Source organism: Schistocerca cancellata, chromosome 1, assembly GCF_023864275.1.
Source record: "Schistocerca cancellata isolate TAMUIC-IGC-003103 chromosome 1, iqSchCanc2.1, whole genome shotgun sequence".
In the NCBI taxonomy this organism is placed as follows: Eukaryota; Metazoa; Arthropoda; class Insecta; order Orthoptera; family Acrididae; genus Schistocerca; species Schistocerca cancellata.
Genome location: NC_064626.1, coordinates 289730539 through 289751696, shown reverse-complemented (window position 1 = coordinate 289751696; position 21158 = coordinate 289730539). Strand labels below are relative to the sequence as shown.

The window sequence follows — 21158 nt, the reverse complement described above, 5'->3', positions numbered from 1 at the left end:
TGGACTACACGAATACTCGTTCAAACTACTTGCATCTCTTAATCCTTGATTTCTTCACCGGCGGCGATGCAATCTTCTTGCTGGGTACCTGTTCGCATCACAAGGCGACAATTGTGATATAGTGGCTTGAGGAGCATGATAATGAACTCCTGTTGATGTCTCGACATCGCACAAATTCAGTGAGGTGTTTATAATGGCGTCTTTGTCTCCTTATGGGCATTCTTGATTAACATCAACTCACCACGTCGAATCTCAAAGGTAACCAATGGTCAGGGTCGTTACAGAGTGTGTTTGAGGCAAACCTGATTTACATCCCCATAGCGGTGCTACTAGCGCCACTCTTATGCCAATGGTGCGAAATTGGAATAAACATCATATTTCAGATGTAGAACCACACCTACCAGCTTTCGTTTATGTCACACAGCTCCTTCCTGGTGCTGCGATTTTTTTGCCGTCAGTGTATTTCGGATAATGGTAACACTTGTGATACATTCTAGAACGCCTTCCTTAAATCTAGTAAGGTATTTATTTTTTCAGCTGGAAGATACCGCGTGTGAATAAAACAAACGTGTTTCACACTTGTCGTGCCTCATGAAACCGTACTTGTATAAACTTGCAACAACTTATTTCTTCTTCGTGGTTACCCGTAAGGTATGGTATACCATCCGGATGACGACGATTTCGTTCGAGAGAAGAGCGACGTCTGGACGAGCCGGTGAATCAAGGCCGGCCGACTGTGCATCGTTATCGGCGGAAGGCAACGCCTCAGATCTTCCCGTCGGAAGTGTGGGGCTAGGCGTTCGCTATTGGTCACATATGGCTCACGGGACACGTTCTACCAGCCATCGTTAAGGTCGGGGCTCTTTGAGGACCACGTCGGCAACACGAGTAGCAGGCCAGCCCCGCTGCGCGTTTGTAACAGGAGAACGCCGCGCCACTGCCGTAATTCGCTGTCGCGACGGCCATATGACGCCGGTCGACAGTCGACTCCGAAACCTCCAGCTGCTCGAAAACAGTCGCTACGACCTCCTGACAGCCATCACGGTCCCATAACCCCCAGTCACGTCTACTATAGCCGAGTCAGCGTAAGTTGATTCCTGACAGCTGGCAAAGCTGTTGCCAGATTTCAACTACATCTACATCATACTCCGCAAGCCACCTAATGGTGTGTGGGGGAGCGTACTTTCGGTACCTTTATCTGATCCCTCCAATCCTCTTCCACTCGCCAATTGTGCGTGGGAAGAATGATTGTCGATAAGCCTCTGTATTGGATCTAATTTCTCGAGTTTTCTCCTCGTTGTCAATATGCGAGATGTATGTGGGGGGAAGTAATATGTTGTCTGACTCCTCCTGAAAAGTGCTGCCCCAAAACTTCAATAGTAAATCTCTCCGAGAGGTACAACGCCTCTCTTGTAACGTGTGCCAGTGGAGTTTGTTTTAGCATCTCCGTAACGCTCTCTCGCCAGCTAAAAGATCCCGTGACGAAACACGCCGATCTTCGTTGAATCTTCTCTATCTCCTCTATCACTCCTACCTGCTAGGGATCCCAGATAGATGTACAATACCCAAGAATCGAGCGAACAAGCGCCTTATAAGCCATTTCATTCGTGTATGAGTTACATTTCCTTAAGATTCTTCCGATGAATCTGAGTCTGGTCTCTGCTTTTCCCATTATCTGTTTTATATGGTCATTCCACTTAAGGTGGCTCTGGATAGCTATGCCCAGATATTTTACGGCAGACGCTGTCTCCAGCTGTTTGTCATCAATAGTGAAGCTGTACAGTAGTAGATTTCTTTTCCTATTTATGCGCAATATGTTACATTTATTTACGTTCAGGGTCAACAGCCAGAGTCTGCACCTCTCATCAATTCTCTGCAAGTCTTCCTTCACATTCTTACTATCTTCTGGCGTTGATGCTTTGGTATAAACAACTGCCTTAAAGAGCGTCCAACGCTTTCTGCTATCGCCAGCTGATGCACGCGGAAGCAATATTGGTCTAAGGCGCTTCGGCAACACTGAGGTGTTGCTATAGAGACGTTTAACAAAATCGCGTAACGTGAGTGGTTGCAATAGCCGCACGAAGCTGCGGCGCTCAGTCCACTACAAATGTCAGGGATCAACTTACAGCAACAAGACTGTAGCGAACCTCTTAGAAAGACAAAAAGAAAAAAAATTTTAATTCGACAATTATTAAACAGGTTGGTGCTTACAAGCAAACAAAAGCAAGCAAAAACTTAACTAAGCGCAATGCAGAAACTGTTGGTAGCTATCGTTGATATCTCTGGATTTGGGTTCGCGGAAATCATGTAAAAGTAATATTTGATCACCACGATTAAATGGAATAATCAGTAAAGCGGGAGACTTAGGATTAAAAATAGATCAAAATCATAGTTACAAGGGAAGAACCGCAGCTCGAACAGCAAAAAAGCCGAATAAAAATATTAAAATTTGGAGGTGTGTCTGTGACACTAACCACAAAAAACCTCTGCATTTTTCTACAGTTGTTGTTGGAATGTCGACGAATGTAAAGTGTCCAGAACCACATGTCATTGAGGAAGCACTATGTTGGTACATAACTTAGCGTTTTTGATTTGCATGTTGGCATTCCGGCTGCTTTGGGTTTATTTACCGTTCGCCATTTTTTAGTTATAGTTTGCTGTTGTTGTCTGAGGTTGCATATTGTCATTTTGTCATTTGAAGGTAGTGAGTGGAGCTGGGGACACTAGAAAATGGAGTGCCAAGTGAATAAATCGGAACATTTCCGATATATTCTTCTGTTTAAGCTCTGCAGAGGGGCGACAGCAGAGGAGTCAGCCATAATCATTTGCGACTTGAATGTGGATAGTGCCACTGGACACAGCACAGCAATAAAACGGTTGTCTCATTTTAAAGAGGATCGTTTTGACATTATTGACTCTCCACGTTCAGGAAGAACTTCGGGGTTTGGTGAACATACTTTAAACCGTTTAACCCCCCAATAATCCACCTCAGTGTACTCGTGAACTGGCAAATATGATGAGCTGTGATCATTCCACCACCATGTGGCATTTTCATGGGGAAATTTCAAAAATCGGGTGTGTTGGTACCACATGCTGTAAGCCAAAATCACAAAAATCAGCGGGAGGCCAAATGTACAACTCAGCTTGATCGTCAATTGGGTTGTGAACAACACCGATCATTCCCATCCTGCATCACCCCTGGTGACAAGAGATTGTTTCTTTATGTTAAAATAAGGAAAAGAAAGGAATGGTTCCGCCCAAACAAAGCAGCACCTCCCAGTACAAAGAGCTTCGCGCATCCACAAAAGATAGTGTTATGGACCTGGTGGAGTGCACGGCGTAGTGCGCTAGACTGCGAGAAGTGATGCTACTCCATGATAACGCCCGAACGCACTCTGCTAGACTGACAAAAAGCGGTAAGCAGGAGTTGGGTTGGGAAATCATTCTGCACCCCCCTTATCCACCTGACCATGTACCCTGAGAGTTCCACATTTTCCGTTCTCTATCGAACAACTTTCAAGGAACTTCGTTTCCGGTTGAAAATGGGCTCGACGAGTTCTTCGTCTCAAAACCATGTAATTTCTACACTCGCGGAATCGAGTTACACAGCGTCGGCAGACTGTTGTAAATAGTGAAAAAGAAATATTACTGATGACTAAATTCTCTGTTATGTGTATCTGTTGTATTTATTGAACTGTCCGCCTCCGTAGCGTAGTGGTAGCTTTACTGCCTACGACGCAGGGGGTCCGGGTTCGATTCCCGGCAGCCCCGCGGGGTTAGCTGAACGGTCTTAGGCGCTGCAGTCATGTACTGTGCGGCTGGTCCCGGCGGAGGTTCGAGACCTCCCTCGGGCATGGGTGTGTGTGTTTGTTCTTAGGAACATTTAGGTTAAGTAGTGTGTAAGCTTAGGGACTGATGACCTTAGCAGTTAAGTCCCATAAGATTTCACAAACATTTGAAGATTTTTTTTAATTCCCGGCAGGGGCTGGGTGTTGTGTGTCCTTCATCATCCTTTCATCATCATTGACTCGCAAGTCGCCGAAGTGGCGTCAACTAAAAAGGACTTGCAATACGGCGGCCGAACTCTCCGAATGGGGCCTCCCGGCCAACAATGCCATACGATCATTTCATTTCATTTATTAAACTTACGCAAAAACTCTACGAGCTTATGTGCCGGCCCAGTAATATCGTCCAACAGACAATTATGATCAAAACATTCACAACGGTCATAAATGAGGTATTAGTTGCCTTAAGGCTAAACATATTCTTGAAACAATACACAGTCGAGTCCTGCTCGTTCGAATCTCGACAAATCGAATTTCTCGACCAACTGAGCTTGATGTTAAGTATTTCCAAAAAAAGTCTACAAATTGAATAAGTCCTTTGTCTTCTGCTACACTCGATAAATCAAAGCGATTGTCTTGACATACCACCGTGCAAACACTCTACAGTTCGACATCAACGGCTGTCGGATACTCCCGAATTCAAATTGTTCAGAAGACTATATTTCGTCATTAAACTCTTCGCGACACCCCTTTATTTTCCCAAATAAAATTTAATCCGCGTATGGCATTTCTGGCTGCAAGCCCCTTCTAGATAATTCGGCCGCGGGGAGTGAGTCGTTTTATTCAGCGCCACTTCAGCGACTTGCGCGTCGATGTTGATGAAGTAATGATGAGGCCTACACACACATCCAGCCCATTCTGGTTCTACTTTGTAAAGTTAAGCTTTCGATACATGGAACATACAACTACTCAAACCATTTGTTAATTCTCTTGAACTTCGAAGTATCGAGAGTGTACCGTATATTAACATATGCTGTACTTAAGCCAAATTTCCCATACTAGAAGTTCCTATGTTGTATGTTCTACCCTTGCATAGATATGTATGTTTGGAATTTCGGCAAAATTATTAAAGCACAGCTGAATGGAAGAGTATTCACACTTGACAAGGGCAACATAAGCACCTGCTACATAATTTTAAGTGCATCTAATCCTGTATCAAAAGCCTCAGTGATCACATTACCAACATCTTCCATTCCGCGTGTTCAACCACTTCATCGAAATTCCATCTTGCGATTCGATAACGGATAAGTGAAGAGTACATGGCAACACAGAAAGTTCTTTTATGGAAGGTAAGACTCTGTGAATAACATATATGTTAAGATTGATTGTGTCAAGGAAACGTTTAGCTTTTTGGCAAATAATACATCACATGCGACTCTTCTAAGCAACTGGTCATAACTGTACTGGTTCTTCAGCGACTTGCGCTTCTATAGTCAACCTGTAATTAAATTTCACATCGATCGTACTAGAATGCAGAGTATTACAGATAAATGACCATGATGCGTGCATCTTAGAGGAGGCGTATTTCCGCGTTTTGAAATCATTTTTTCTCAGCCGTAACCGTTGAAGCTCAGGTACTTCACTTAGAAGTATCGCATTCGCAATGTCGTACAGAATTGAGTGCTGCTCACATCTTTATATGTCTATAATGATAATATCCTCTGTTGCTGACAGCAAAACACGAAAGTTTGTGTACTCGTTTTAACTTTGTCTCATACGGTATCATGTTTTGTGGTACCTCTGGGTACTAAGTAAATATTTTTAGCTCAGGAAAAGGGGGTCAAAATAATATCCGGTGTCAACTCATACACTGCATGCAGGTCGTTGTTGAAGCGTCTCGGAATTCCAACACTTCCACCTTTGTTTATATACTACCTCATGGTATTTATGTTTGACAATTTGCATTCATTCAGAAAAAGCAGCAGCATTCACTCTGTGATCATTACACAGAAAAAGTATTTGCAGATCCATACAGTTCATTAAACTCTACAAACAGATGTGCATTATTCCGCAGCTTCGGTTTTCAAGAGGATTCAAACTGAAGAGTGTGTCATATCTTGGAATTTTGAGACTTTCATCTCTAGCCAGTTATGTAATAGAAATTTAATATATTTTCTTATTCCAGTTTTGAATGACGGAATTCACTTATTGAGCTGCAGCCTTTTTCTAAAACTACAAAAGTCTTTCCGGAGGAGTAAGATTTTTCAAAATGTGGAAAAAGTTTTCCAATGTACAACATGGTCATGTATCTGGGAACAAATATTCTATTTAAATTTAAAAGTGTTGCAGACAAGAAACTCACGTCAGTACTATATTCAATAGTCTATCTGTTACATTATTACTCTACTACAAACCAATAAGTGAGTACAATTCAGCAGAAGCTTTATCAAACATCAGTTACAAGTTAAATACATTTTGAAATGAAATCCACTGAAAACTAAAATCAAAGACAATCAGTTCATGTGCAAATATCACATGTTCCAAGCTAGAAAACCTTTCGTTTCAAGGTACGAGATTGTGCTCGACCCATGAATTATGACTTCAACGTCCATATGTTTCATAACTAATAAAAAAATTTAAAAAAAGAATTTCTTACCATAAAACTCTTTAATGCGGGAGACGCTCGGTTTTTGAACAGATATTCATGATTTTTTGAACAAATTACAAAACTGACTTTTGACCTTTATTGTACACCCTTAAGATTGTATTATGTATTTGTTACGTAAAGAACTTGCACTCAGAGGACACTACACGATATCAATGAAAGGCGTTGGCGGAGCGCAAAGACGGTTGTTGGAAGCTCTGAACGCCATAGTTTTCAATCTAGGACAAAATTTCAAAAACTGCTTTGAAATTGATGATATTGTCTAACGCAGCAAGTAAGAATACTTTTAAAAAATGGTTTTTAATGAAATGGCAGCATTCTGAAATAAAAGTCAGTTTTTTCCAAAAAATTCGTTATAAAAACGCGCACAAAAATCGAAATTAAAATATAGCACAAAAATCCCACATATTAGGGTAGACAGAATGCCGACTCACAAATTACAAAAAGATATATGTAATTCGATGTATAATTGATGAGTTACAGCTCCTGCCAACCTGGAATATGTTGTTTTCAAAAAACCAGCTGTTAAAGTTACAACTCGTGTTTTTTATAATTGAAACTGAAGACACCTTTATTTGAAAATTCCAGCACCAACCAGTTGATCTTTTTTGACCGATGTCCAGACACTCTCGTTTTGATGAAGTTAGATCGATTAACTACTTCCAGTTACCAATCGAAGCGTTTTGGAAACATTAGGATTACTTTTCGAACCTTTTCTATCCATATAAATACGTTTGTTTGTAATTTTCAAGCACTCACGTTTTCCTTCGTATAAAAAAGAATAAGCGAAATGACAAGTTAAGCAAACGCGAGATGAGCACGGGCTTTCAAACTGTTTACCATAAACGAATCATTTTATGAAGAGAAATATTGTTGAGAAAGATATTTTAGGTTGATATTAATACTCTCTTTGATACTATCTAAAACTAACAGGACCCCTTTTCCGTCGGTAACTATTAAAGCAATACATCGGTTGCAGTCGAGCACTTGGAAGCACCATACCCCCAAGCAGTAAATTGCGTTTTTAGCATATTTTATCATTTATGGCGCACTTTATATGAATGAATCTTAAAAATTGACTCTCTAAGGAACATTTTAAGCCAATAAAAAAATTAGCCTAAAATTTTTTAATCTGGTCTACCCCATAAACTGAAGAATTAAAAATATCTTCCAAATAGCTTAAATATATGATACAGCACTTAAATGTGTAGAACTAAAAATATTTACAAACACTGTACAAAACACGATCTCAGTTCACAATAACAAAAATAGTAGAAAATGTCGGGAACTGGTTATGGCGGTCCCTAGTGCGCATTATTTTATGTTATTCTAAAATCAGTCACAAGAGTGAAACACCTACAAGGAAACATCCGTATCACTGTGTTCGTGTCACAATGTTACCATGACACCTTTTATTCCATACGTTTTCGTCGTGCATGTTGTTTCCTGGATCTCAAATAACCGTCGAAACAGGAAAGTGAAAACGCTCCAATATTCGTTGTATCGTTGAGTTAGTCGGTGATACTTCATCTGAAAAGCCTATCGCAGTCTGTGTGCCAGGGTGGAAAGTGAATGGCATGTCTCATTATGGATCAACAATTATGCAACTTGGGATACATAAATGTATAAAAGGTAGCATGATTATTGAGGTACTCAACAAAAATCGTTGACTAGGAGTATTAGAATTCGAACACGACCATCCTGATATACGTTTATCCATGGTTTCCACAGCTCAGTCCAAGTTTCCGACTCCAAATATCGTAATTTTCCATCTTTCAGAGTTGTGGAAATTGAGAAGGACGCACTACCAAGGACAGAGAGCGGTACGTGACGGGCAAGAAAACTGAAGCTGCCAAGAAACTGGTTTGAAGTAACTTTTATAATGGCACCAAGTGGAAAAATATAATTAAATCTCAGTCGACTCCAGGAAAAGTTAGGCGCAGTGATCCTCAGCAACTCCTACAGCAGTTCTACCACACAAAATCTGCCATGTTACTTTGAACTGAGTAAAATTGCCAAATGAACGCGAGAGAATGCTACGGTAGGTTTAGTCGACCAGTCCCGTTCTGAAGTGATGAACTCCCTCTGCGCGGAAAGTAAGGAAATGAAATATTTTCAGGATTTCAGGATGCATTTCGAGATTACAGCAAAACCCTTTTATATTGAGGAGTCTACGTGTTCATAAACCAGATGTACATTGTAAAACAAAAGTTCTAATTACAAAATTCTATCAACCAAGGAGAAATGTTCCACATGTTGCAGCCACAAAGTGTGGATCCCTCAATAAACTTGATAAATTTCGTAGCGTGGTTCGATTATGCAGTATGTATAGATAAGTTACTACGAGGAGGCAAACCCTAAGAGCATCAAACACCTGAACAAAAGTTGGCAGCACACATAGCGGAACATTCAAAATCTATTACTCCCCACGCACGTACGAAGCAGAAGATATGAGTGAAGCACGAAGGGAAATTGTTTTTAAATAAAATTGGCTGATGTGTGTAATATGTCGAGCCACAGCATCGAGGAAGCACATATTCGCTTGTGCTGAGCAATTCCACTTTTGGAACTGAGCAGGAAAAATTGGGACTTTTAACCAGATCTGCTTCGTGGTATATAACACTCAAAACAGTTCTGATTCTGGACTGGCAATTCTTTCCAAAGGTGAAAGGTAATACATACGTCGGATTCTCGGACATTTCGTAGCTCACACGTTACAAGTGAAATCTGCAGTCCTTGGCGAATAAGAAGAGTACATTACTATCAACATTGGATATTGTACAGTAGAGCAGGCGCCAGTTACAGTTAACACTTTCATGTTTTTATTCCCGGAGCGCAAGAATCTTAGGTTAATCAATGTAGAATTTTCAGTTTTTTCAAAGAAATGTCTATTTTTTACAACGAAATTTCTTAGTGTTAATTTTGTTGAAGAATAGCTTTAATTTTTTTAGAATAGTTCTAATTTTTTCGAAGAAGATTTTTATATTTTTCGAAGAAGATTTTTAATTTCTTCGAAAAAATCGTCTATGTTCAGCGACGCCGTCTCCTGAAGTGGGCACGATTTCAAGTTCAAGTTCCACTGTGAGACTGGCTGCGGTTTGTAAATATACCATTACTGTGTGAATGCCCTAAACATTCAAGACTCGTACGTATGTGAAATGACTGGAAAGAAAATTGTAACGAAAAATATATTGAAATATTAGGATCTGTGTACTTACAAGAAAAAAGGAGTTACATTTTACGGACAAGCTGACAAATGATAACTTGGAATATTAAAAAAAAAATAAACTGAAGTCAAATCCATGTCAGACATGTATTGGCACCAAAGACTTAAACAAATCATAGTTCTTTGCTGGTAGGAGTAGACAGATGCTAAATAGTTGAGCCAATACATTTGCAGTTATATCTTTCACCTTAGTCACAATCATTATCAGCATCAACATTCTTATTCTATAAGCAATTTTCCAATGTGAAAGACGTACTGTGCAAGTATCATTTTGCCTCTTCCTTCTCTGTTCTAGTATGGTTGGTTCACAGGAAGAACGACTGTATAATAACGTATTTATATTACCGGGAAGGATATTTACATGTGAGATGTCCTTGAGAGTAAGACGTATGTTTCTAACTTCGTTCTTTGATCATGATTTCTTGTAATATTTTAGAGGACACAACTGCGATTCAAAGATGGTGTGTAAGCACACCCTGATTAATTCCAAACTCGATATGGAAAAAATAGCGTTGCAAGTATGGGCCTGCAAAGGATAAAGTACAATATAATTTAAGAGTCTTTTGCAGAGGACTAACCGTTGATAACTATCGATTATGGTGTACGCTACTGACAACTATCTTCGGAAGGCTACGTCATTCCCACACATAATATATACCCTCCTATCATCAAACTTCGTGAAGAACACTGCGTATAGGACAGACTCAATGTAGTGCAGCATTCGTTCTTCTCATATTTTAAACTTTAAGTCCCACTGCCATATAGATTAAGAATTATTGTCCACCTTTTACAGCTCCTTTTCGCGAAACAGCAACCATAAAATGTGTTCCGCGATTCTTCAGTCTGCGAAAGTGATCGGTATCCTTTCGTGACTCTGCGCCTAGGTAAATCAAACTCAAGGTTACCTGCGACCCATGCAGCCAAATTATCTCAAGGACGACTACAATGCTGCATACTGCTTTCTCGTCTGCGAGATATTCACATCTGCCCACCTGCACAAGTTCAGGTATTATGTAATCTAGCTACATCCTGTACAAGGCAAGCACGTAAAATGTTTTCACGCTACAAGTAAGTACTGTAGTTGTTGAATAGACTCTGCAAATTTGGGAAAAGAGGTTGACAAGTATTCATCTACATGCAAGGAGAGACAAAGTAAATAACTTAAGTGATAAGGGTTTGCAGCATGTGATGGGATTGGCGGAAGTGAGCGCTAACCGAGTTATTACATGTTATAAACACTGTATGTTTGGTTAAATACGTGGAAAAGAATACAACTAACATAACATAATAACATACAACAGTTTATATTGAGGACAGTTCTTTCTTTCGGCGTATGTGGAATTACTAGCTATCACCACTTGGTTTATTCGAATATAAAATAGAAAATATTATCAGATTATCGTTACTAAACTGAGGGTTAAAACTTTCTTCCGCCGACCCCTGCGATTGTAAGACAAATAAAACGAAAATAATGGACGAATATACAGAGTCCGCCAGAAAAATGTACCACTCTTTGTCGGCTCTATCGAGATATCGATATTGTCGTTCCATTTGAGCTCGAGTGTGTTGTAGTATGGTCTTCGTCTCAAAAGATGTTAGTACTTTCATCTCGGTATTGAGAAGACAAGATGGCTGGAGCATACTTGACATTCGAGCAACGAAAATGTATTTTGAAGTGGTTTTTCAAGTTTGATTATGCCATTGAAGTACAACATCAGTGGAGGCGGGAATTTGAAACAGAACCGCCAACCCACCTAACAATTGAACGCATCATTAACAAGTTTGAATTGCATGGAACGATTTGTGATATTCACAAAGGAAGATCAAGAAGACAGCGTACAGCTACAAGTCCGGCTTCGTCGGCTCTCGTGTTGGAAACGTTTGTTAATTCTCCACAGATGTCTGCTACGCAATGTGCATATGAAGTGGGGGTTAGCATTACAAGTGTACGAAGAATTCTGAAAGCTGAAAAGTGGAAAGTTTACATTCCACGATTACTGCAAGCGATTAATGATGACGATCCTGATCGCCGAATGCAATTTTGCGAATGGTATCAGCAAATGGTAACTCATGACGAACAGTTTGTGAGGAAGGTAGTGTGGAGTGACGAGGCACAATTTAAACTTAATGGAACCGTGAATCGGCATAACAGTGTGTACTGGGCACCGGAAAATCCGCATATCTATGTGGATAAAGCGGTCAGTCTAACAGGAGTTCGTGTATGGTGTGGACTATCATCTAGGGGCTTAGTAGGACACTCTTTCTTTAATGCTACTGTCACTGGAGAAGTGTACCTGGAAATGTTACGCTCATCAATTTTCCTAGGTATAAGTGCGCTTCATGGAGCTGATGAAGAGGTCTTCTACCAACAGGACGGGGCGCCACCACACTACCACCTAGCCGTGCGAGCTTTCCTAGCTGACAATTTTCTGGGGCATTGGACTGGACAAAGAGGGCCCATTGAGTTCCCTCCACAGTCGCCAGATCTATGAACATTTACTTGTGGGCGACTGTGAAAGGTAACGTCTATTGACGTAAGCCACGCACACTGGAGGAACTTCGCCAAGAGATTACAGTGACATGTGCAGCGATCTGCACTGTAACGTTGTCTGACGTAGTTGTGGCGACCGCTCGTCGTTCTGTTATGTGTAGCCGCCAGCGGAGAACATTCTGAACATTTAAAGTAACTGTGTGCTAAACTGAATGTTGTACAACATGTGTGGTCAATTATTAAATGTAAAATAAATAGATAAGTAATAGTTTTCGTTCCTTAAAGTGTGTATACATTTTTCTGGCGGACTCTGTATATGTGCCGGGACACTTTAATCAATACTACAGTAACAAATTACAATATGCGTGACATAACCACACAGTAAGTAGATGAAAACCGAGAAACAAAACTGGAAGCTAGAATACTGTTTTCCATTGTGCTGTTTAACGTGGAACTTGAAAGTATATCATTTTACATTACTGTTTGGAAGAATAATTTCCCGTTTTCGAATAAAAACGCCAAGCCGTAAACTGTAATGACTACGAAGTCTCACGACGAAGTCCTTGGGTAAAAGCTGTCAGTTAACTTGCCCTGTCAGATTTGTATAGAATCCCAAGCTTTCGATGATAGCCCTCACATTGTCGTCAGGGGCGGTCTGTTTTGAAGCTGGCGAGGTTCTCATTATTATGCACAAAGAACTACAGCTAACCGGCTGCACCCAGAGATCATGTTTTGCTTGCTGTCGTGCGTCGCTTGCAGCACACCCGCTCAGACTATAATTCCAGATTACCAGGATGTCGGTAGACAAATGACTTTCGTCGTCGAAGACGATGGCAGTGTAACTTGTGACATCTAATAATAACAGGAAAATGTTCTGGCAAATTTTCTTTTGCATTTGACATTTTCATCCATCTGACATCACAATAATGTTATAAACAATTTATTAGCTGGTCAGCCTGACAATAGATAGGTAGAACCGTCTTCCTTAATGTTGATTAGGTAACGCAAAACAATCTGACCAAAGCCGAGATTCCTAGTTCCAAATTAAACGTCTGTACAGTTAATGTAGAACGGATATCAGACTCGAAATGGTAGCACGATAGATGCTTGTTTCCGTCCCTTCAGAGAAACGATTTTTCTATTTAGTCTCAGAACAATAGGGAATAAAATTTCGGTTATTACACTCCAACATCGGTTCGGGGAAAGCGGTTTAGTTGCCGGATTTCCTTTTCCACTATCCATTTTCGTCCCCATGTAAACACAACCGTTTTTGAAACGTCTTCGAATTATCAGGAATATCTTGTTTAAAAAAAGAATACTCTTGTAAGAAACCCATTTGACGTTTTTGGATTCAGCTGTTTGTTGCTATATCCATATTGTTATAAAATACGACTGAGAACCGTGGGCCGCGTGAATGCTTGCAGGCTGCAATTTCACGACCGCTGATTTTGAGGAAGCGCTAAAATTATGATGGAGTGGATTTTTTTTTTTCCTTTTTACTGTCTGTAAGGGAAGCGAGAGACAATCGGCAACGTAAGACGGAGACTTTTCCCCCATGTGTAAGCAGCGTTAATGTCTAGAATTATAAAATATTATCGCATTCTTGTAGTGTTTTCCACGCGCAGAGCAGAGAAGTAGACGTGGTGATTGTACGGAGAGGATGGCTGCGAGCTGACGCGGCGGTCACCCGCGTCTGCCCTCCGTAAGCCCCTGTACGAGGCGGCCCTTGAAAAATGGACCACTTCGTTTCAATCTGCGCGAAATTGTCGGAGAAAATGAACCCATTCGTTCCCGCAATCGATCGTGAGACCAGGAAAGAGCCGTCTAGATTCGTTTTCTGCGACGACGAGCCGGATTTCGAGCAAATCTCCTTTCCGGACTCTCATTTCCTGACTGTATACTCTGTCCGGCACCGTTGTATCTACTTATTATCCAAGAACACACGTTTTCGTAGTTCTCCAAAACGTGCATCCTTTTGGAGGACCCCACATCCTCCAACAGCTCTTTCCCGTACTTGCCGCAGCCACATTCTCCCAGAAAGATTATCATTCCATTTTCTCCCGCTCTCTCGTTTAGATACCCTTGACTGATCCCAGTCCCAACACTTTATTGTTTTCATTTCCTTTCCAGCTATAGAACAAATATTTGTTTGCTGCCATTTCGTCCTCCTTTGGAGGGATGAATTTATACATACAGGCTGACAATTATTGGACTATATGAAATAAAATCGCCATAACTTCTGAACGGTATGCGTTAGGACGTTCAAACTGCACGGTTGCCCGCGGGCCATGATGGGAATTAGTATGCGAATGCGCACGCACTTTGTTGTTGTCGCCCATTTGCGCGTGAAAATGTCACAGTACAGCGTGCCTGAGCGTATAGCGCTTGAGAAGGCCTGCTGTGATAGCAGTGACAGCCCAACTGGAGCAGTGGCTGTGACAGGACGTCCCGAGCGTGGCTGATCATGGAGCTCTGTTTCTGCATTTCCTGACGCTGTAACTTTCGTTACCCACCACCCAACTGTGCTCCTGTCACTGCACATAAACATTTATGGATGTTCACCACGGTTTCCTTTTCTGCACACAAGAATTCAATAACAGCACGCTGTTTGTACCGTGAGTCGTATGTAGACGCCATTTTGACGCAGTACTATGGCTCTGTAATCTACCAGAAAGGTTCGAAACGTCACCGACGTACAGAGCAAACATAAAATGTGAAGCACCAATAAAGACGTTTATCAATGTATATTATGTTTTCAAAAAAATGAGCGGCATTACTTATTAAACGACCTTCGTATTTTACTTCTGAGAACAATTGTCGTACTTTGTCATGTGCTACATTACGTATTTTATCTAATAAAAATGGTTTTACATGGCATTGTACTGAAATAATGCTTCTCATTTTAGTACTATATCAAACATTAATAACTGTCGTCTTTGGAAATCAACTAAGATACTCTGTAGATGCGTTTTGATCCCATAAAAATTTGACAGCCACGTATTTTTAACTTTGTGTCTGAGCATGACGTAACATTCGAAAACTGCCTTGTAAAAAAGAATAAATGTTGCATAATATTACTCCAGTGTCGTACGTTTTTTCATTCATAAATATTAAATAGCTATAATGAACTAAATTGCTAAGGGTCACCTATCACTCGACAAAACTGAGGCCAACTCATGGTAGTTTTTTTCTGAAGATATAAATATGTTAGATTTCAAAACGGCATGTACAGTGACATCAGATCACCAAAAATTCTACCGACACCCTCCCTTTTGAAGGCAACTGAATAACAGGAACTATGATTGCTCAAAATTAGACGGGAATGATAATGGAGAAAAAGTTTCTGGTTCTAAATAAAAGCCCACAAGCGTATGAACGTCAGATGGATGCGTAATTAACTTCCTTCTTTAAGAAAGAAGCAATAAGGTTAAGGACGGATATTTTTAGTTTTCATTGACATTTGCGAAAAGTAAAGTGACGAATAATGACAGAACAGAACGTCGATGCATAGTGAGATATTTATCGATCCTGAATAATTGGAGATAGACTAGTTTCTCCTAGGGGATTTATATTCCACATTTTACTCTTGGCATTAGTGACAATGATGAAGCGCCCACGAATAGCGACTCGCATCATATTTGTTATTATCATGTTTTTTTTTTTTTTCAAACAAGACACAATCTGCCCTCAGTCTACACACATTATTTGCTTATTGGGTCTTTATTTTCAGTTTATAAGCCCATCATTTGCTAACAATAACTTTAAAAAAATATTGGTTCTGAGGTGATTTGGTGGGCCGGAATTCCGAAACTAATGTAGAGATACAGCAGTGTAATATTTGAAATTTTATGTAATCTTATCTATGATGTTGCTTTATCAACGAAATGCATTAACATGGTAGAAATTGATAAATTATATTTAAGAGTGCAACTGTGTAAACATATGTAGATTTCTTGTACAAACCAAGACGTGCTTCAACAACGTATTTCAAATGTCACATTTATATACATATAGTCGCACGAGTTTTGCATGTATCTGTCATGTTCTCCCATTCAGTGCAAAACATTCTTCATATTCACATAGAAACCGTATAGAAAAGTAACGCAACCTCAGATTAAGGAACACACAGTGTGAAACTGAAACTGTACGGTGTTTTAGGCCTACTTATGATTCCTATAACTTCTCCCCTTTTTAAAAGTTGCTCACACGCCTAAAATCACTCACATGTTCTGAAATCAACTGGCAAACGAAGTAAAAAGTTATTACCATTAAATTCCTCGCCAGACAACTCATGTGTCTTAGATTTCATTCAAAGATAATGTTTCTTGCAATTCCATTTCTACTACACTTTCCGTAAAGATTCTTTTCTAATGGCTTTAGGTGTTGGACACCAGAAAAACACTGAAAAATATTAATGAATTCACTCTCAAGCTTGTCATTCTTAACTTTGGCTCTTGATTTCTTGTGGGGTACGTGAATTTCTAATTTTTCCGTACAGTTTGCTGCTTTTTTGTTTTTGTTTTTTTTTATCTGTGATAATATGATAATATAATGATGGATATGATCTTCACTTCTTTCTTTCTTTTATCCTCTAACGAACATCCCTTCATTCACTGTAATGTTATCCAGGATCCGTTTTGACTAACAGCCTAAGTACTTAATGGAATCACTGTTGTCAGATCTGTTGGTTCTGCAGATTTCCTGCTATTTAAAAATCTACTGCTCTACTACTAAAAAGCAAATAAAATGGCAAAACCCTTGTTTTCATCGTATTCGCGTCTATTGCTTCACCGGTAGCCATTTCGTTACTGGTTCCAGTAAAGTAAAGCTGTTCACACCACATAATGGTATCTGTACTTTTGTAGCTAAAATTATGTGAAAAACTTGGATACCAATGACTTACATGCTTGCAAAGCTATAGTGTCAAGGCAGTGTAGAGTATTGGAGATGGTACGATGTGTCACTTGGTGTCAACTGTCTTGAGTTATTGGAATGGTACGAGTAAAGCGTTTGAAAACGTAAGTGATATGATCGGTCATTGCAATACATATTGCTAACAATTACTAATTACTGTGTTCCGCTGCAGCAGCTAAGGTGCACCCGTAGTTCTGCGTGGTGTTGACGTATTTCTAGCCCTACGGCTGGTGCACAAAGGTTTGAAACAGTTTTGTTTTCGTGAAAGTTAAACGCAGTAATGAGTGCAGCCGGAACTCCGAAAAGACTAAAGTACACTCAAAAATACAGAAGTGAGCTGGAATGCGAAGCTAAATTTTAGTGTTAGCTACAGCGTAGTAAAAAGGGCTATAATTTTGCGTATTTTAAGGCACGCGAAAGCGAAATAAATATTTGCTGCAAGAGTTGCAGGGCAAAAAACTTTAACTTCATTTTCATTCCAGAACTCAGAAGTGAGCAACAATGTTAAGGAGATGTGAATAAAACTCTGTGCGTTTATAGCAGAAAACAACGTATCTTTCAATATTGTGGAATATTTGCCTGCATTAATGAAGTCAGTATGTCCCGATTCAGAAATTGCAAGAAAGTTACATGTAGCACAGCAAAGGCCCCTGTCATTGGGAAACATATTACAGATAGCAAAAGTAAAGACATGCTATGTAATTTGCTTCGCAAAAATTAGGTTGTCAGTAACTGTTGATGAATTAGCTGATCTCGGTAATACCAAACATTTGGACCTGGGACATGGAAGGATAGGGGATGCACTTTTAGATTATAACTGAGGGCTATGCTGTTAATCTTTACATCAGTCTGATTGAATACTTTAGTTTCAACAGTATACCTTATGAAGAAAACTTCGCTGCCAACGGAGCCAGTATGTATGATGACGGGCAATCGCAGTTCCCTGTCTACCCTTTTGAAAAGTGACATCTGTCAATAGTTCATAATGAAATGCATACGCAATTCTTTCCATCTGTGCTCCCGCTAAGTTTGCGCAAAATTGCGAAGGGACCCTGAAGATTTCGTTCGATATAAATTTAATTACGTTCAGACTAGCGCTAGTGCAAATCTGCATTGCAGTAGTTACAAGATTTTGTGAGGGGTAAGCCGCACAGATTCCTACATACAAACCAAACGAGGTGGTTGCCCCTTCAGGCGGTAGTTCCTTGAGTGTTAGACCAATATGATGTTCTTGTTCTTTTCTTCGCGCATCCTGCTTCAAAAAATCGGCTGCTTACACCGGAGACCATTCTTCAAAACCGGAAATGCCCTTACAATAAGCTATATAGTGGAGTTCTTAGAATTCGTTCCGCTGATTCTCAATCAACTGAATAAAAAAACACAAACCAAAAAGCCACAGATGCTTACATTAAGAGACAGTATTTCATCTTCGCTGCTCACCTTAATTGACTGCTATTTCAAACCTGAACACCTGAAATCGTGAAATTGGGAAAAAATGCAGTACAGAGATCTTCATATACCTCCTACTCAACCGAGCGAGGTGGCGCAGTGGTTAGCACACTGGTCTCGCATTCGGGAGGACGCCGGTTCAAACCCGCGTCCGGCCATTCGAATTTAGGTTTTCCGTGATTTCCCTAAATCGCTTCAGGCAAATGCCGGGATGGTTCCTTTGAAACAGCACGGCAGACTTTCTTCCCCGTCCTTCCCTAATCCGATGGGACCGATGCCCTCGCTGTTTGGTCCCCTCCCCCAGGTCAACCAACCTCCTTCTCTTGAAGACATGTATTTTGGTGCAAAAAGTAGGTTTCCAGTTACTGTTCATGAATAAACTGATCTCGGTAATACCAAAAATTTGTCCTTCGTCGCTAGAATTGACCTGGGACATAGAAGGATAGGGGATGCTCTTTTAGATTATAACTGAGGGCTATAACATTAAGTCGGTCAAGCTACTGTGCTTAGATTTTTATACTGAGGCGGTTCAGCAAATTTTGTCCCGTTTCTCTTTTGCGGATCCTGTAATTAAGTCTCTGGAAGTACTGGATCCCACAAAAATTCGTAGCTTCCAATCGCTGCCCTCAGTTGCGGCATATTTTCCAAGTATTGTAGCTAGCAACGGATTTCAGCAATTAGCTACTGAGTGACATCTACTCCGGAACACCGGAATTTTGTAGATCTGTGAAGACTAAATTGAACGCGGAGTCAAAGCTTGTATTTCCTGCAACTGCCAAATTTGTTTGGTACTTGCTAAGTTTTCCCCACTGTAGTGCTGTTGCAAAAGAGTATTTTTACGCAGTTGGGTTAGTGAAGACCAAAAGTAGAAATAATTACCTGTCAAAACTTAACGTGAATTATCGCACACAAAAGATAGGTGAAAAATTTCGAGTATTTTTCCTTTGAAATCACAAACTCAATGATAAGACATAACAGTGTTATGTATGCCGACAGTGAGGAACAATAAACACATTTTTCAATCTTCGGTGGGAAAACATCATGACGCATGTAGGTGGTGACCGATTTTTATCTATTTCTGTGTTGCTATTTTAGGAGTCATAAGCATTATTACGAACTTAGCTTTTAATACTGTTGTTTAATTATATGAATCAGATTGTTTCTATTAAAACAATTTCGATAGCTGTAACTGAAATATCTGATAAAGTACAATAATGAAAATCATGCTCAGTGACACTTATGGACGTATAATGCCGAGTCAGTACATTGTATTAGTTTTTTGTGCACTTTTATTTCACTGTATGATTAACAATAGTAATAATAGCTTAAAAGAGATACATTGTCCGCCCCGATAGCTGAGTGGTCTGCCGGCACGGTAGCTCAGCGTTTTCGGCCAGAGAGCCGGTTGGCATCTGTAATAAAAAAACTGAGTGGAAGGATCAACCGCCGAACTTGAACAGGATGTCTTGCGACGTCCGCAATGACCGAACACAACGATCAACAATGAACAAATAAAAAAGTGTTTAGCGTGACGGATTGCCGTCCTACGGGCCCGGGTTCGATTCCCGGCTGGGTCGGGGATTTTCTCCGCTCAGGGACTGGGTGTTGTGCTGTCTTCAGCAGTTCATCCCCATCCGGCGCGCAAGTCGCCCAGTGTGGCGTCTAATGTAATGAGACCTGCACCACTGCGGCCGGACCTGCCCCGAAAGGAGCCTCCCGGCCAATTATACCAAAGGCTCATTTTCCAGTTCCATAGATACATGTTTGTGGAGCCATTTTAGTAGTGGAGTATAGTACGGAAAATAGGCTGTGTAGAATCTACTGCTATCTCCGGCTTTTCAGACTTTCTGTTTCCTGATATCGAGACTGTTGCATCTGTAACATTGAATGAAGTAAAGATGTCTGCGATGCAGATTGGGGTTGCGAACTTGGCTCTTCCCTCGATGACGACAGATATAAAAGGTATATATCCTAAATGGCTACAGCGAAATCTCTAAAACGTTTTATTTTCCATGTTTCTATTGTTTTGTACATTCTGTTTTTCTTAGTATAAATGTAAAGGCTTCACAAAAGGTTGTGACGGCGAGACTGAAGTCATTTCAGCCACAAAAGTCATAAAAATCCGTTCGAAACATTTCTAGGGAGTCTGAAAGCCTGGCGTCTGAACAGAAAAGGGTTGAATCCAACAAAAATAGTTGCGTAGTAAGAAACTGGATACGATAGCCGTATCAAGTGGTTAAACATCCATGTGTTTTCTGATCAGTGCACCTCACTCCATTGTCAGATGTCCACTGTAGAAGTCCATTGTCGGACTACTGCTCCTCACCCGCCCGTAAGTTCGTAGATATTTAACCAGTTGACACGGCTAGAAGCTTGAGAAAATTTTATTAATTTCTATGGCCGTGAGACCGTGCATTGGAACACAGGTATGACAACTTGTATTTTGTTAGCAAGTTTAGGATGTTACGGAGCTGTTATGCCTGTTGCAGACCGCGACCTGTGGGTGATGGTGGTATCTTCGTCGCCGTACGAGCACATGATCGGGAAGCCGGACGTGAAGTACGTGGCCAACATGCACGGCAACGAGGCCGTGGGCCGCGAGCTCATGCTCCACCTCATCCATGTGAG

General features: G+C 40.5%; 1 protein-coding gene across 2 annotated transcripts in view; it reads left to right on the top strand.

Moving 5' to 3' along the window:
* Window positions 1-21158, top strand: part of LOC126171596 (carboxypeptidase M) — a 307417-nt gene that overhangs the window by 150423 nt on the left and 135836 nt on the right. For both annotated transcript variants that reach the window (XM_049920812.1, XM_049920813.1), the window contains exon 3: window positions 21020-21153. In XM_049920812.1, the coding sequence (XP_049776769.1) occupies window positions 21020-21153 (134 nt within the window). The remainder of the gene's footprint in view (window positions 1-21019; window positions 21154-21158) is intronic.